This window comes from Dermacentor andersoni, chromosome 7 (genome assembly GCF_023375885.2).
Source record: "Dermacentor andersoni chromosome 7, qqDerAnde1_hic_scaffold, whole genome shotgun sequence".
In the NCBI taxonomy this organism is placed as follows: Eukaryota; Metazoa; Arthropoda; class Arachnida; order Ixodida; family Ixodidae; genus Dermacentor; species Dermacentor andersoni.
The window spans coordinates 29,214,294-29,232,636 of NC_092820.1; the positions used below are offsets into that span (position 1 = coordinate 29,214,294).

General features: G+C 45.5%; 1 protein-coding gene across 1 annotated transcript in view; it reads left to right on the forward strand.

The window, feature by feature from the left end:
• Positions 1 to 18,343, forward strand: part of LOC126535345 (epoxide hydrolase 4-like) — a 191,403-nt gene that overhangs the window by 89,615 nt on the left and 83,445 nt on the right. Inside the window, exon 4 of the mRNA XM_050182235.3 lies at positions 17,466 to 17,578. Within this exon, the coding sequence (XP_050038192.1) occupies positions 17,466 to 17,578 (113 nt within the window). The remainder of the gene's footprint in view (positions 1 to 17,465; positions 17,579 to 18,343) is intronic.

Consider the following 18,343-nt stretch of genomic DNA (forward strand, 5'->3'; position numbering starts at 1 on the left):
AGAAATTATTTTGAAAGCACCTAATTAATCTACACGCTTCAAATCTTTCGTACACGTGAAACGTTAAGCCGCACTAATTTCATAAAATTGCACCTATATATTGTCACGTGGAGTGACGTATGAAGAACACAGTGGCAATACTGTGAAAGGCAAAACTAACTTTTATTGGGCGAGCCTGTGCCCACGAAAACAGGTTACACTTATTGCACAACGATAGCGGCGAAAACGGTCGGCGTTGTCGAAAATCTGAACAGCGGGTCAAGCGCGTCGGCTTTTATAGATCAGTCGTTGAATGTTCCAGAGTATTCGCTTGGACCCGCATGCCTTCCACAAAGTTCCACGCCATTCGCGTCGCGCATACATGCAATCAGATTACACAAGGTTCGGCGGCAACAGACAGCGGATAGAAGCATCGATAACGTTCCAGAAACTTCCGATACATGTAGACGCGTCCTGCGTTGAGCGATAACATTTCGTGGACGGTAAAAGCGCTCACCCGTAAACGATAAACGAGTTCACGTGTCAGTATTCCTTTTCATTATCATTCATTCAACGCAAGCAGGGAAACCTTTCAAGCGTTTCATAAAACGCGTCAAACACCTTTCATACAGCGTTCTTGTAGAAATAGAATGCAAAGACGTTGACAAACCTCTAAACGGCCATAAAACCACGTTTTAGCAATTTTATAGCGAAGCGATCAGCGTCTACTTGATCGGGATTTTTTTAGCGTGCTCAGCCATAAACGGCAAGTCCAAAAGAGGTTTGTGTTTGAATTTTCGCGTAAACGAATAATGTTTCCTCATATATTCGAATTACAGTCTGATGCGATCATGCTTGTAGGCTGTGTGTACGTCGTAATTTTCGAATGTTGTGACACAGTTTACTTTAAGAAATTCCATTAGTTCAGTAGCGCCATCGGGCCAGGCGGAGCGTATACAAGAATGAAGATGTATGCTGCACTTCCGCACACGTGCGTGCGCGCGTTATGAACGTATGCACACAATATAGCTGTCCTTGATGCGTGAATACTCTGCCCGTTCCATCTGCCGCAGCAGAGCGTGTGCTGTGACCCTAATCGGCATTATGGGAAACGCTGTCCAACAACAGTTCTGCCACAGAAGCTTGAAAATGAGGTTTGCGTATGAGTTTCTGCGTAAAATAATTAGGTATTCTCGTATATTCGAATTGCAATGCGATGCTGTCATGTTTGGAGGTTGTGTGAAGGTCGTGCTTTAATGATTATTTCACACATTTTACTTTGAGACATTCAATTAGTTTAACAACGCATTTGCGCCAGCTGGAGGGCCTACAGGAATAAGGATGAATTAGGATGGACCTCAAATGGCAGCTGGAATAGGGTTTTGTTTTTCAGTTTCCGGGTAGCCAAATTATGTTTTCTTCTGTATTCGTGATAAAATCCGACTGGTGACTATGTGAGCCTATTCCAGTTTGTCTCTATAGCTAATTAGTCGCACGTGAGCAGTACATGCGACGTCGACGAACATGGCCGATCAGTCCACCGAGATCAAAATCAATGATACGCATACCTACATCCCCAATTCAAGCCCAAGCACGTATATTTCCCTATCCGTTCTCTGCAGAACTTAGAGCCACCCTAAAGCATAAATAGCGCCCCCAGAAAAAGTCCTTAACTCTCGGGCCTACGAAATTGGTGGATAAATTCCGTCGTTTCTGGTCCTTCTGTAATCACCCTTATAAACGGGATCCTGTCTAACAGTGAGTGTTTCAAGAGGAGCATCTCCAAGTGGCCTGTGGACCTTTCGAGACACGTTCGCTTGTGCTCGAGCAGCGAACGTAGAGATTGTATTCGTGGGCTGGACTTCTGTAGTGCAGAAACGCAAGCAGTCCCAGCTTTTTTTGCTGTGCATTTTTCACACACACACACACACACGCGCGCACACACACACACACACACACACACACACATATGTATATATATATATATATATATATATGTATATATATATATATATATATATATATATATATATATATATAGATATATGCAATCTTTTACTCTTTGATGGGAATCACATCACTGAATGCCAAAGTAGGCTTGGACCATCTTTGTGGAATGCCTGAGGCACTCAGATCATTTCTTCTGGCGGCCCAGATGGCATCACGGCTGCCGTTACCAAAGCTCATATCAATACCTCTCTGCCGGTACGGGCATCGATATTTTTTGTGTCTTAATAATTCGACATTACCGCATGCTTCGAAACCGCTCACGTTGTTTCTGTCTCAGAATCCGACGTCAGAACGCATGTCCCAAACTGTCAGTCGATTTCTCTTCTGTCTGATATTTCCAAGGTTTTCGGTTTACTAATATAGTGTATTCTTTATCAGTGTGTATCAAAAAGGAGAAAAACTACAGCGGGCCCTCTCCTCCAGGGTTTTCTAGTGGGTCAAGCTCTCCAGCGTCCTATTCGGGGAACACCACTCGTGCTGAGAGTCCGTATCCTGCGTTGATGGCTGGCCCAACCATTGGTGGCTAATGAACACCTTTACACGTGGTGGAGGTTTTTGTGGCCTACAACGTCAACCCTGGAACTTCGATCCCGTACCCTACGCTCAACCATGCCTGAAGACGCGTCCCAGCAAACGTCTCCTACTCCATCCCTGCAAGCGCCACTGAAAATGGCAGGATCCCTGTGGCGAGGCACACCAGACCAAAGGACCGACCAAGGAGGTGTTGCCAGTCTCTCGTACCACAACCATGAGACCGGCTTTCCGACGTGGTCCTCGTTCAAGACCTCTTTGGTGGCTGCGCTTGGTCGCCCTGCTGGGCGCAAGCTGCGAGCGGAATCGCGTTTGAGAGAACGAGCGCAGCAGTGCAGTGAATAATTTACTAGCTACATTTAGGATGTACTATGTTAGTTTAAGAACGTCAATGCGAGTCCGACAAAATCAGAAATGTCTTAAAAGGGATAGAGAACAATGCTTTCAACATGCTACTTGCCAAGAATTCGCTGTCCGCGACAGATACGTCACTATATGCGAAAGCTACGAGGAGCTACGCAGGCAGCGCTCGTTGACACGTCGCCCTTCCACGCGTGACGACATCATTGCTGGTTTGGCTACCATCTTCGACCAGTCAGCACTGCTTGGTGAAATGAAAGCGTTCGTTCGGGAGGAAGCTGCATTACAGCTCTCTTTGATACCCATCGCTCAGCCGCTGCATCTCCAACAGCCTACATCGGATTTTATACCTCCGCTCCGTCGCGTGATCGAGCAGAAAATCGCCCAGGTCCTAACAGGCCAGAGCACACATCTTGCGGCTGCACCACTAAGCTACGCTGACGTCGTTCGCCACACCAACAGGTACCGGTGGCTGCACCACTCAGCTACGCAGAAGTTGCCGCGAGGACCCAGCCACTCTCTTCAAGTATGCGTCTCCGTTCTGCCGAATTTATGCCTATGCTCCGACTGCCACCCGCCGTGCAGTCATGTCAAGAGCCGCCCCGTGCAACGTGTCTTGTGACATGGACAGGAGCTGCTCCGGCGAGGTGGTGGTGTACTCCCAACAATCGGTCTGTATGCTTTGCGTGCGGCTATGCCGGTCACGTCACACGTTATTGCAACCGTGTACAGCCTCCTAGCGCCGCACTGCCCGTTACAAGCCACCCCAACCATTCATATTACGGCCCCCCGTCACCATTGCGCCCAATAACTACCCGCCATTCACCGTATCCTTGCCGTCGCTCAGTGTCGGCGATGCGATCTCACCTCAACACATGGGACGAGCAAAACTAATCGTTGCAGTTCAAGAGGCCAGGGCTGTGACATCGTCGAAATGTGAAAGTCCTCACCCCATCCCTCGAACGTAATCGAAGTGTTTGTTGACAGTCTTCACGCATCTGCACTCGTGGACACAGGAGCCGCCGTATGTGTTATGGACGCTAAGCTTTGCCGCATTTTTCAAAAAGTCCCGACGTCCATTTCTGAGCTGTCCCTCCGCGCAACCAGTGCTCAGCATATTCACCCTTTATAGGCTTGCGCTGCTCCTGTTATCATTGCCGACGTTCGATACGCCATAGAATTTATAATTTCCTCGTGCTCTCATGACGTTATCCTGGGCTGGGATTTTCTCTCGCACCACAATGCCGGTATTTATTACGCACGGGCCGAAATAGAATTCCCGCCGCTGTTAGATTTGCCGTACCAACAATTCCTTTATTTCGGGGAAACTACATGTCCAAGCCGACCCCCACATTCCTCTGAACGCCTCAACAGTCGTGCCCATGTCCTGCAGTGCAATCTCGGACCCTGTTGCACTACTTTCTCCGTCAGACCACTTCTAAATCGGAAAGATCTGCTGCTGCCTTTTGTGGCAGTGGACATCAGACAGGGCTACAGCACCATTTTCGTTTGCAACCCGTTTCCATACCATGTGTTGCTGCTCCGATGGGAATGTCTTGGCAATGTAGAAGCGATCGAAGACGAGCAAGCTATGGACGTGCCCAATGACAAGCACCGTGGTAGCTCCCGTGTGCTCAGTGCTGTTTATACGTGTGACTTATCACCCAGTGATGTACTTGGTTCTGCGGTTGCCGGTGCCCTTACACCGGTCCAGCAGTGTCAGCTTTTGTGCCTTCAAGAAGAATTTCGTACTTCTTTCTATGTACAACAATCTCCCCTGGGCCGGACTCCAACCGTCACACATCGCATCGATACTGGTCTGCAACCGCCACGGCGGCAACGTCCGTACCGCGTAACTTCTGCAGAACGTCGTGTAATTGACGAGAAAGTCAAGTACCTGCTTTGCCGCGAAGTGATAAGACCTTCCAACATTCCATGGGCATCCCCTGTCGTCCTAGTTACGAAGAAAGATAGATCCGTGCGGTTTTGTGTGGACTTCACAAAGCTGCGTCGTTTACTAAAGTGCCCGCCAATTTTGTGCCATTACGACCCGACAGCCCCTACCGCCACCTCAACAAGAGCACTCGCGAGGACGTCTACCCTCTCCCGTGCATAGACGACGCGATTGACAGTCTGCAAGGCGCAGAATTCTTTTCATGTTTAGATTTGCGTTTAGGGTGTTGGCAAGTGCCCATGGCAGACGACGATCGGCCGAAGACAGCTTTTATCGCATCCGACGGCTTATACGAATCTAGCATGATGCCTTTTTGACTGTAACGCGCCCAATACGTTTTAACGTCTGATGGACACCGTTCTGCGCGGCTTGAAATGGCGCACACGCTTGTGCGCACTTGACCATGTTGTTGCTTTTGCTGCTGACTTCATCACGCACCTTCTACGGTTCCGGTCTGTTTTAAGGTGTTTAACAAACGCAGCGCTACAACTAAGCGTCAAGAAGTGCCGATTTGTTGCTCGACAGCTGACAATTCTAGGTTACAGATATCCAAGCATTGAATTCTCCTCTATCCAGCCATACTTCGGGCTATCGCTGAATTACCTAAGCCAACGGCCGTAAATGAATTGCGCAGTTTAATAGGTCAGTGTTGGTACTTTATATGCTTCACTCACAATTTCGCCGCCATCATATCGCCCCTGACGAAGCTACTTGGAAGTAACGGGCCCCTCACTTTGTGGTCGTCCGAGTGCAGTCGAGGGCTTCACAAAGCTGCGTCGTTTACTAACGTGCCCACCAATATTGTATCATTACGACCTGACAGTCGAGGTACACACAGATGCCAGTGGTGTTGTCCTCTGTGCTATTCTTACCCAGTCCAAACAGGGGTTTCCTAATATGTTGTATCTTATGCAAGTCGTACGGTTACGAAAGCTGAGACCAATTACACTGTGACAGAAAAATAATGCCTAGGCCATCATCTGTGCTCTTACCAAGTTCAGGCCTTATTCGTATGGCTGTCCATTTGATGCAGACATGGACCACCATGCACTATGTTGGCTTTCGTCCTTGAAAGATCCCTCAAGCCTTCTTGATCTACAGGCAATTCGCCTTCAGGACTGCGATATCCACGTGCTGTACCGCAGCGGACAGCATTCTGACGCCGACGCCCTCTTGCTGGCTCCCTTGCCTGACGACAATGCCTACCGTTCACTATCCCACTTTACCGTTTCTTCGCTAGACCTTACCACGATCGCGTCTGAGCAGCGCAGGAACCATTGGATTACCTCTCTTAAAGATTGGCTTTCTGGTTCATCAGCACATTCGCACGCTGCGACGCCAAGTTCACCATTTCGCCATTCGCAAAAACCTGCTTCCCCGACGCAATTATTAGCCCGAGGGGCATCAGTAGTTATTAGTAGTGGCTCGCAGTCTCCGTTCCGACGTATGCGCAGCTTTTCACACTGATCCACAGTGTGCACACTCGGTAGTTTTGAAAACTTCTCAGCGCCTTTTACAGCGGTACTACTGGTGAGGGATGTACAGCTACTTCCTCTCGCTACGGTCTGCAACCTTTACTTTGAACCTACGAGTTGTTTGGGCACCTCGGTACCGATGTGTATGGACCCCTTCTCTTGACATAGGCTGGAAATTACTGGATTATTGTGGTTGTTGACCACTTTATGCGATACGCGAAACTGTCGCCCTCCCTGCAGCTACAGCGCGCGCTGTTGCCTCCTTTCTGTTTCATCGATTCACCCTGTGTCATGAACCAAGTGAGTGAGGGACTGCTCAGTGATCGCGGACTTGTCTCCTTTCCGAAGTAGTTTAAGCCATTCCTAAAGAGTGCCACGTTGTTCACCGCCCAACTACGGTTTACATTCCCCAAACCGACGGCCTTGCAGAAAGCTTCAACCATACGCTCGGCAACACGCTTGCAATGTGCGTCACCTCCAACCACACAAATTCTGACCTCACTCATCTTTTCGCAACCTATGCGTATGACACTTCTACTCAGAGCACCACCGGCTTTCACCTTCTTTTTTTACTGTACGGCAGGCACCCGTCGCACACCGTCGGCGCAATTCTACCATACCGGCCGGATGCATCTGAATGTGCGTCCATTTCTGCCACAGCAAGACATGCTGAAGAGCGCCGCTATCTCGCACGGGCCTTTACCGCCAATGACCAAGAGTGCCAGAAAAGCACCCGAGGTGACACCTACCTCTGCACCCACCTTCCTTCCTGGAGCGCTTCTGTGGCTTTCCTCTCTTTCCACTGGACCTGGGCTCTCTTCAAAACTACTCTCCAAGTATGTAGGGCCATACTTGTCGTCTAGCGCCCATCCCCCTTTAACTACTGTAAGAGTTGTCGGACGATCTCACCGCTGCCACCAGTTGTAAGGGTTGTAGGTCGTAGGGAGGAACTTGGGAGGAACTAGGCGTACAGGGTTTATTTACATATTTGGACATTAAAACAAGAGATATACATTCGACAGTATAGCGTGGCTCCCAAATGGAGCACGCAAGACGAAGCATACAGCATACGAGCGCGAAGCTCCAAACACACCGCTCGTCGAGCACGAGCACACAGCTCACGAGCACACCCTAGCAGCCGACAAACAGCTGCTTATAAACGCTCCGTCCTCCCTAGATCCCTAGGTGAGGGAAAACGGCAGTTTCACCGCCAATTCGCAGCGTCCAACGTCATCGAAGTTGGCCCGCCTTTTTGGAGGAGGAGAGCTCACGCACACACGTACGCACTGGTTTCACTGCCCCCACCGAGGTGAGACGGGCTTCGCAGAACTCCAGGCTTACGTCTTGAAAGGCGCGTGGGAAGGTGCCGCCAAATACCTTCCCTCGGGAACTCCCCCGCTCACGGCAGAACAGGTCGGTGGTGGCGGGTTCAGTAACAAAGCCTGCTTCGTCGAACTCATCTCGGCCATCCCGCGACGGAGCGTCGCTGACGCGGCGTATTGTCCTCCTTACACAGCAGACATAGTGATGCCAAGAGGCTGGAGAAGGACGGTCCGTTCCTAGAAAACGCCAACCCTGCTACTGCAGCTGCCTGAGAAACCTTGCATGTCGGCACCTCGGCAGGCCATTCCTAACACTATGTCATCGAACCCTTTGAACCGTGTTCGGACATGCGCCGTCATGAACGAGACATTGTCAAAGTCGAAAGCCTCTAGGCGTACTATGATCCACTCATAGTTTATTTATTTATTCATTTATTTATTTACTACACACTGCATACTTTTTGGTCCCAGCAGAGGGGCAATAGAATGCATGCCAAGAAAAGAGAACAAATTAGGAACAACCAAGTATGAATTTATACAATTTTTAGTCACACTGTGTCTGTAAACTGTCGTTCCAGTCTTATATTGTTCTGGGAAAAAAAGAAAATTTAGACGCTTCAGTTCGAGCATAATCGGGCGTTAGTGAGTCCGGATGATGCTGCCTTGTGTGCCGTGATATTGCAGGCGTTATGTAAGTCGATGGTTTCATTTCAAGCCTGTTGTTGAGAAGAAGGGAAAGGAATTCAAGCCTTAGCAGCTTTCGGCGTGATTCAAGAGTGGGTATGGAATTTGCTGTTATAAGTTTAGAGGGACAGTCCAGTCTTGACAATTTATGAAATATAAAACTAACTGCCTTCGTAAGATCTTGATGAGGGCTAGTTGGTTCATACTTAGAGCTGAGGTTAAACAGCGCGAAAAAGACAAGGACACAAGGAAACATATACCACAGACAGCGCTTGTCTGTGGTATATGTTTCCTTGTGTCCTTGTCTTTTTCGCGCTGTTTAACCTCAGCTCTAACTGCCTTCCTTTGTATTTTTTTCAAGACGCCTGATATTTGACTTAGTGTAAGGATCCCATGATATACATGCATACCCTAACTTTGGTCTAATAAATGAAAATTACCACAGTAATTTCACATTACGAGGGGCATTTTTGAGTTTTTGTCTTAGGAAACAGAGTTTGCGGAAAGCAAAAGAACAAATATCGTTAATGTGCATCTTCCATAGCAATGTGGAAGCCAAAGTAACACCTAAGTATTTGTAGTTGTTAATCTCACGCAGAGATGAAGAACCTAGCGTATAAGAAATAGCAAGTGGTTTTTTTACGAGTAATACGAAGAAATAGGGATTTATCAGCGTTAACAAACATACCCCATTCATTACACCACTTCAATATGTTATTTAAATTCCTTTAGAGGACAGTCTGATCATTCTGACAAGTTATAATACTGTACAATATACAATCATCGGCAAACAGTCTAATTTGCACACCAAGAGTTATGGTTTTAACGATGTCATTTATATGCATTAGAAGCAGTAAAGGCCCCAAGGGGGTGCCCCACTACCTTGGGGCACCCCTGATGTGACTGGGAGAGTGGCCGAGCACGTTCACCAATCGTAACGTACTGAGTGCGGTTGGTCAGGTAAGCAATAATCCAGTTTATGAAAACGTCAGGTAGGCTAATAATTCTAAGTTTGAAGATTAATTTGTCGTGCGGAACCTTATTAAAGGCTTTTGTGAAACCTAAATATATTACATCCATTTGGCCGTTATTGTCGAGAGATAAACCAAACGAATGAATCACTGATACCAATTGCGTTACAGTCGAAAAAGCCTTTCTGAAGCCATGCTGAAACTCCGTGAGCACATTGTTTTCCGCCAAGAATTCCTTTATATAGTTTGCCACGATCTGCTCCAAAAGCTTGCAGCATTGTGATTTCAGAGAAATGGGACGATAATTTTGTAATCTTAGTCGCTCCCCTTTTTTAAATATTGGAAAAACTCGGGCCACTCTCCATTCATCGGGCAGTTGTGCCGACAGCAGAGAAACAGGAAAGATTCTTACAAGAAAGCTGGCAGTAAGTTCAGGATAGCGTTTTAGAAAGATGTGTGGAATTTCGTCAGGGCCACAAGAAGCTTTGGTTTTCAGGTTTACCAACATGTTGACAATTCCAGCATAAGATATAGAATCAACATCAAATACCTGTTTCACTGGAAGCATAGTAATGCAACCATCTGATGCTGCAACGACACTGTGAAATTACTCATTAAAATGCTGTGTTATGTCTTTGTAAGTAGTTGTGGATGTCCCTTCAATTATTATCTGTGAAATCGATTTTTTTTCCTTCGTATGGCTCAAGAATTTTCTGGTATCATTTTTAATAAAATTAGGCAGACAGTTGTTATACTAATAACTCTTTGCAGCAGTCAGCTTCTGTTCGAGAGAGTTTTGCGCCTCTTATTTCAACAGGATTCCCAAGCTTTCTTTTTAACCTTTTACCTTGCGTTTAACACGAATAATATCGCGTGTCATCCAAAGTGTATTCTTGCGCACTTTCTTATTTGTACTGGGGATGAATTTGTTCATGCAGTAGTGGCACATAATTTTGAAGCGATTCTACAGAGACCAGGCATCAGTGATGGAAAAATCAGCAAGGCAGTTTTCCACGTGCTATATGATGGACACATCATCGCCATGCGAATAATCCTTGTAGCTAAGCATCGAGGAATAGTTTTGCGCCATCTGTACAACCAGTAAGATAATGCTCACCAGGTGGTGGTCGGCAAGTCTTTCTTCAACACAAATAAGATATTCCGAAAAATCCTGGCTAAGAAATACCAAGTCGAGAATTGAACTGCAAGTGCCCTGTACGCGTGTCGGCTCGCGTACCACCTGCTTCACGTTATAACGTAGCATAATATTGAAGGCAATGTTGGTGTGCTTGCTGAAAGCGTTTCCAGTATTGAGGCGCTCCCTATCGATGCTCGGTAAATTAAACTCACCTGCCAATATAATCTTACTCTTTTTGTGCCTGCTCATTTCATCCTGTAATTTTGGTAAGTATTCGGGAGTAGTATCCGGTGGTCTGTATATGGCGTAAAACATAAAGCTGTGACCCCAAGAGCTTATCTTGACGGCCAGTCATTCAATATCAGGGATATCTTACAAGAGATGGGCAGAAATGCCATTTTTGATCAGGACGGCAACACCACCCCCTGGTGCGCCTGTCTTTTCGGAACACTGTATAGGAAGGAGGAAATATATCATCACTCATTTCATCATGTAGCCAAGTCTCAGTTAAGACGGTGATATGAGGGTCATGCTTCAGTAATAAAATTTCCAACGCATCAGTTTTATTTTCAATACTGCGGGCACTAACATTAATTAGTCTGGGCTGCTTATGTAGCCCTTGGGGAGCACGTCAATCCTATAAGTTTCAGGAATTGTTTAGTTCGTTTTTTGTGCGAGTCCGAAAGGAGCTTTCGGGAGTTTGTACGCGCCTGTTTAGGCATTCATCAAATAAAAAGTACCCCTGCTAATCCTAAGCTTATCACGGATTAATTACGCTATTTTTAAGCAGCCTGTCTTCTTTAGAGCTGTCCCAGAGGATTTTTCTTTTTTTTTTTTCAGTGTGGAAGAGGAATAGTCGTTCTTAATGTGGATGTCAGACCCTTTGAGTTACTTGCAGTTTGCAAAAATTGCCTTCTTTTGACTGTAATCCTGAAGGTAAATTATCACCGGTCGGTTTCCTTTGTTTTTCTTAGCCTGTGTATTCGACCAATAGACTCACATTTCATGCCCAGCTTGCCTTGGAATACTTCCTTGACAATCTTTTCCTTCATCATAGATTCGGTTTCGTCAGCTAACTCCTTTACCCCGTAAATAATCACACTGGAACGCCGGCTATGGTCCTCCAAACTAGTCATTTCTTTGTCTGAAAAGTCATCACTTTCTCTAAAGATTTCACCGTGGTCTCTACTTGACCGGCCTGAACCAGGGTTGCAGAAGAATTAGGGAGTTTAGTTTGCACGTCCTCCAGAGTACGTTGTAAGCTAGCAAGTATACTGTTTATGTTGCATAACTGCATTTTCATTTCAGTTACATCTGTAAGGACAGATTTTTGACCTTCAAGCAGTTGGCGATACAGTTCCTTTTGTGTTGGTCTAGGATTTGTGTATATATCACCAAAAAGAAGTAACTTGCACACTTGTGAACACTCATAAGCAAGGCTAATACACCGTTGGGAGCACGGTAGAATCACAACGCAGCGATGGTCCCCGCTAATTCTGCTAAATGTTACAGAGGGACCAACCTGCACAACGAAGAGCAGGTGCCTGGTCAGCATTGTTGCAGGGCCGGGTCCGCCCTGCCCACTCAGGAGTTGTTAGTTCACCGGACGGCCCCTTTCTTGTTACCGGGGGTGATTGTAGCGAAGAGGAACACTATAGGGGGCCATCCTCTCTAACGCTTTCTAGTGGGTCAAGCTCTCCAGCGCTGTTTTGGGGGAACGCCGCTCGTGCTGACAGTCCGTGCACTGCGCTGACGGTTGGCCCAACCGCTGCTGGCTAACAAACACCTTTAAAAGCGCAAGAAATGCTCTCTTTCAAAATCAATGCGGATTTCTCTCTGACCACTAAACGACCACCCACCTCGTCAGCTTGATGACACTACTTTTCCTGCATACCACGTAAACGGCGCAAGTTGAGGTTGTGTACGGCGACCTTTCTAAAGCCTTTTACGTAGTCTGTCATTCCCTACGGCTCGAGAACTTTTCATGAGTGAACTATCGATTTCGTTTCGTTTGTGGGGCATATAGTGGTGCGCCCCAGGTTCCCTGGTAAATGTGCTTGTCTTCTTAAGTTCCAATCAAAGAAGTTTCCTTAACAATCAAGAAGCATTCATTTCTGCTTTACGCGGATGACATCAAAATATTCAACGAGATACACAGTACTGTCAATTGATGCGTTCTGCAGTTCGTCTTATCCGCATTCTGGGAATGTTGCCAAATAAATGGTCTCTATCAATTTTATTTAAAGCGACAATCATGTAATTTTCGCATACAGCCTATAATATTGTATTCGCTTTTTTTTGTGCAGTGCTCAACAGGGTTGTTAAAGTAAGCTATCTCGGCATGCTTATAGATAGTACGTGAGCTTTTTCAACCATTCTGAGCTCGTAACAGAACGAGGCCTTCACACGCTCGGTTCCCTCTGCAGACGTGCTAGACATTTCCGTTCACCACTTCCGTCAAATTGCTCACATCCATATCTCTTCCTTTACTTGATTACGTCTGAGCGGCGTCGAATTACAAAACCACTTGAAATACAATATAAATCCAGCGTGCGCAGAAAAATATCGTAAATAAATACTGGGTGATCTTTTTGTATCAAACTTTAAAAAAAATTACCCGGGGCAGACAGCACAATTTGAATTGCCCCAATTCACCACATTGCTTAATGAGGCGGTTGCTATTTCTACGAGAAATCAAAATGCTTAGTTCACCATTAAACGTCATTACAATAAATTTCTTTTTAATTACATACTTTATGGCCGACATGTTATTTAAGAAGTGTAGCCGATGAGTTCGCAAGGCTTATCTATTTGGAAAGAATTCTTAGCACTATGCAAGTTTCGAAGCATCAATTTTCCAAGTGTCCGGCTAAATACATTGTCATTCCAGTTACTTTTGCGCTTAAAAGCATCCAACAGCGTTTTTTGGAAAAGGTAAGTGGGAGAACAGTGAATTTTACCCTAAGTCTTACGGCCTATGTTACGAAACCCATACGATTCTTAGAATGCATTTCAAGTGGATGTGCCTTGTACACTTACCAGCTATTTTAGTCAGCTGCAATATGTGCCCTAAAGCAATCAATTAAAGGTTTAATTAGTAAACTTTCTTCATTTGTAGATACATCACTATTCATACCACGCGTCTACCATGGTATCGCTTAACCTTTTTTTATGGATAATTACCTCCATGTTATTTGGGTTACAACTGCGCGATCTGCCACAGGAATTTTTTTTAAAATTTGATGCTGCTATGGTGTGTCTGAATTTGGCCTCCACCAGTACACTGCATCTGCAGGCTTGGAGCGTCGCCTGATACGGGCAAAAGATTCCGAGAGCGAGTGGGGCTATACAAATCCAGGTAAAACCAAATTAGAAAGGCCCACTAACCTTCAACAAAGACACTCCCCCACCGGCACCAGAATTGACCTCCATGGTGCAATATTCGAGCAACCCTCCCTTATGATTCCTACAATTATTCGATCGCCCTCCGTACCCAGAAGCTGCTGACCAACTGACCAAGGCGGCGATAAAACCTGTTATGCCGCAGAGGGTGCTAAGAATCTCTGGGTCCGGACAGGCCGCCAATGGAAACTGACCCTGGCAACCTTTACCACCCGAACTTTGTCGAGTGCGGCTAGCTTGGCAGGACTCTTTGAGGAACAATGAGATATTGTTTGGGATATCATTAGCCTTAGTCAGATTAGAAGAACTGGAGAGGCTTATACACTGCTTACCATGTCTTCTGCTCTAGACGTCTCCCAGATAAGAAGTAACAGGGGGTAGGATTCCTAATCCATAAGGACACAGCGATCAACATTGACGACTTCTACAGCATTAGTGGTAGGTAAGCAGTAGTCGTAATGAAAATAAGAGGTATAGATTAAAGATAGTACAAGCCTACGCCCCAACATCAAGTCACGGCGATGATAAAGTAGATCAGTTTTATGAAGATGGTGAATTAGCGATGAGAAAAGTGCAAACTCAGTATACTGTAGTAATGGGCGACTTCGATGCAAAAGTGGGGAAAAAGCATGTGGCTGAACAAGCAATTGGCGACCACGGCATCAATTCTAGGAACGCTAGAGGAGAGATGCTTGAAAATTCGCCGTAAGGAATAATTTTCGAATAATGAACACCTTTTCAGGAAGCGTAGCAACAGAAAGTCGACCTGGAAAAGCCCTAATGGTGAAACAAGAAATCAAATTGATTGCATACTTTCTGCAGATCCCAGCTTAGTGCACGCAGGATGTAAAAGTGATAGATAGGGTAAAGTGCAGTGATCATAGGCAAGTGAGGGCTTGGATTCACATCAATTTGAAGAGAGAAAGAGTAAAATTGGCCAAGAAGAAACAGGTCAACTTAGAGGCAGTAAGGGTAAAACCAGACCAATTCAAGCTAGTACTTGCAAAAAAATATGTCACCTTAGAACAGGGACATGAAGATGCCATAGAGGCAATGAATTAAACCGTAACTAGGTTGGCTTTAGAGGCAGCAATTGAACTGGGAGTCAAGGCACCAAGGCAGCCAGTATGCAAGTTCTCCCAAGTAACAAAGGACCTAATAAAGAAACGACAAAGAATGAGTGTCCAACTCAAGAGATAAGATAGAATTCGCAGAACTGTCACTACTGATCAACAAAGCAAAAATTAGCGGTATTCAATATTATAACGTGAGAAAGGCTGAAGAATCTGTAAAAGCGGACACAGCCACAAATCAGAAACTTGGCATAGGACAAACCAAGGTGTATGCACTGAAAGATAAGAAGGGTAATATCACCAGCAATCTCGAAGGTACAGTAACAGCAGCCGAAGAATTCTATACTGACTTGTACGGTACCCAGAGGTCTCTGGATAACTCCATTCGAAACAGTAAGGAACATGATATAGAAACTCCTCCAATAACTAGTTATAAGATCAAAAGGGCCTTGCATGACATGAAACGGGGAATAGCGGCAGGAGAAGATGGAATAACAGTCGATTTAATCAAAGATGGAGGCGGCATAATGCTTGGAAAACTGGCGGCTCTCCATTGAAGTGTCTGTCAATTGCAGGGGGCCAAGAAAGACTGGAAGTATGCAAACATTATAGTAATCCACAGGAATGGAGACGTTAAAGAATTGAAAAATTATTGGCCCATTAGCTTATTGCCGGTATTATATAAAATATTCACCAAGGTAATATCCAATAAAATAAGAGCAAAACTGGATTTTAGTCAACCGAGGGAACAGGTAGGTTTCAGGAAGGGATACTCTACACTGGATCACATCCATGCCATCAAACAGGTTATCGAGAAATCAGCAGAGTGCAATCCGCCTCTCTATGTGGCTTTCATGGATTACGAACAAAGCATTTGATTCAGTAGTGATACCAGCAGTAATAGAGGCATTGCGTAATCAAAGAGTACAGACCGCTTACGTGAACACCCTGGAAATTATCTACATATATTCTACAGCCACCTTTATTCTACACAAGTAGGTAGATACCTTTAAAGAAAGGGACCGGACAAGGAGACACAATCTCTCCAATGCTATTTACTGCGCGCTTGGAAGAAGTACTCAAGCTATTAAACAGGGAACGCTTAGGAGTAAGGATCGACGTTGAATATCTCAGCAACTTTCGGCGTGCAGATCACATTGCTCTGTTCAGCAACACTGGAGACGAGTTACAACAAATGAGTGAAGACCTGAACAGAGAGAGTGTAAGAATGGGGTTGAAGATTAATACGCAGAAGACAAAGACAATGACAATGGTGAATAACCGGTCAAGGGAACACGAGTTCAGGATCGCCAGTCAGCCTCTAGAGTCTGTGAAGGAGCACGTTTACCTAGTTCAACTTATCGCAGGGAACCCTGATCATCAGAAGGAAAAGTGATAGAAGAACAAAAATGGGTTGGATCGCATGGCAAACATCATCAGCTCCTGGCTTGAAGCTTACCATTATCATTGAAAAGGAAGGTGTACAATCAGTGCATGTTACCGGTGCTGACATATAGGGAAGAGACTTGTTAAGAACTGAGAAAGGAGCGATGGAACGAAGAATGCTAGGCATAACGTTAAGATATAGAAATAGAGCGGTTTGGATCACAGAGCAAACGGATATAGGCGATATTCTGATCGACAGTAAAAAAAATGGCGCTGGAAAGGTCATGCAATGCGTAGGTTAGATAACCGTTGGACCATTAGGGTTACTGAATGGGTACCTAGACAAGGGAAGAGCAGTAGAGAACGGCAGAAGACTATGTAGTGCGACGAAATTACGAAATTTGCGGCTGCAAGTTGGAATCGGTTGGCACAGGGCAGGGGTAGTTGGCGATCGCAGGGAGAGGTGTTCGTCCTGCAGTGGTCATAAAATAGGCTGATGATGATGAAAAAGAGCACATTATATAAACATCGTTTCCTTACCTCGCGTACCAACAGTTTTTCCAGTTTCATCAATTATCCCACACTTCTGTCAGTTAGCTGCTCACGTCCCCTTTCTGAACACAATTATTCATGAAATTATAACATGCGCGTATCTACCACTTTCTCTTTCACTGCGGGTACCAGGGAACATAGGCTCTTGCACGTTCCAGGCCCTTTCAGCCGACACTCACCTCTCCGCAGAGTGCAAAATCTGTGGAACTGTAATTTTCCCCATGTTTACATGTATCAAGACCTGTTATTTTATTTCTGTTCGAGCTTCGTACTCTCGCTTGAGCCATCTTTCTAGTTGCACTCCTCTCCTGCATTTTCATAGTTTCTCTCTCATTCCACATACGCACTCGTTCTCTCGAACGCGCGTTATTCCAGTTTTGTTGCTCATTATGTAGCTCTTTATTACTAGGTTGTTTTTTGCTTTATTAATTGGTTTCATTTCTTATCTCACAGCTCTTGGCCATGGTTGTTTTACTTTTCTTCCTTTCCTGTGTTTTTTTTCTTTGTACCAACACTCTGACCCAGTGTTGTTCCTTGGCACGTAAAACAAACTACTGTTTGATTGAGGGATTCACAATCAACAGAAGTAAAAATGTTACTATTATATTGTTGTGATTATTCCCCACAGCGTCGTCGTGCCAGACTTACGGGGTTGCGGTAACACCACACGGCCCACACATCCTTCGGAGTACTTCATAACGAATCTTATCCAAGACGCACGAGAATTCATTGCAACTCTAAGTAAGTACACTTTTTTGAAGCATTACAGCAGCTACTAAAGTAAATATTTATACTTAGTGGTAAGTAACTAAAGATTTTTACACCTCCAAGACTTTGCCTAAGAGTATTGAACAAATAATATAGCTATAAACAGTGACACATACACAGCAAGTTCTCAACAACAACTCTCATTCCGTCTGCTAGATATGTAAGCGTGATTTTATTGCAACAGCAGTTTATTGGCTACAAGGCGAATTTTCACTCTCATCTTCGGCGTCACCGTCAACGTCGCCGTGAGGTTTTATATAAGTCCAAGTAGGATAAGATGCCCCGCGCACCATTTGCTGTTGCTAGAAGGGAAAACATGTGGGTGGTAGCCGAGAAGGATGGGGGTTTGATGGATGGCCTCCCAATGTTGTAGGTCACGTTAATAAATGCGCGCAAGGACAGAGAGGGTGGGGAGAAGGTTAGCGTGCGTCTCCCCATCTACCCTGACCGTGCCTGTGCATGGCCCATCTCGAAGCTAATCTGCGGCAAGTGGAAAGAATAGGCGTGCCGATATAGCTCGTCCCTTCACCTGCTTTCTCTTCCCATGACTCGAGAGTTGGAAGTCACGTAACCAGAACTTTCGGAGAAATTTTGAACTGAGATGCTGCAAAAGTGTTCGCTGTCTGAGTCCAGTGCTCTCCGCCAAGCAAGTGCTGTGAGAACGAGTACTCGTGGCCATCAAGTTAGATATGTTCATGGTTGGCAGTGCCTGCGTGACACCATGCTGTTTACTTTACT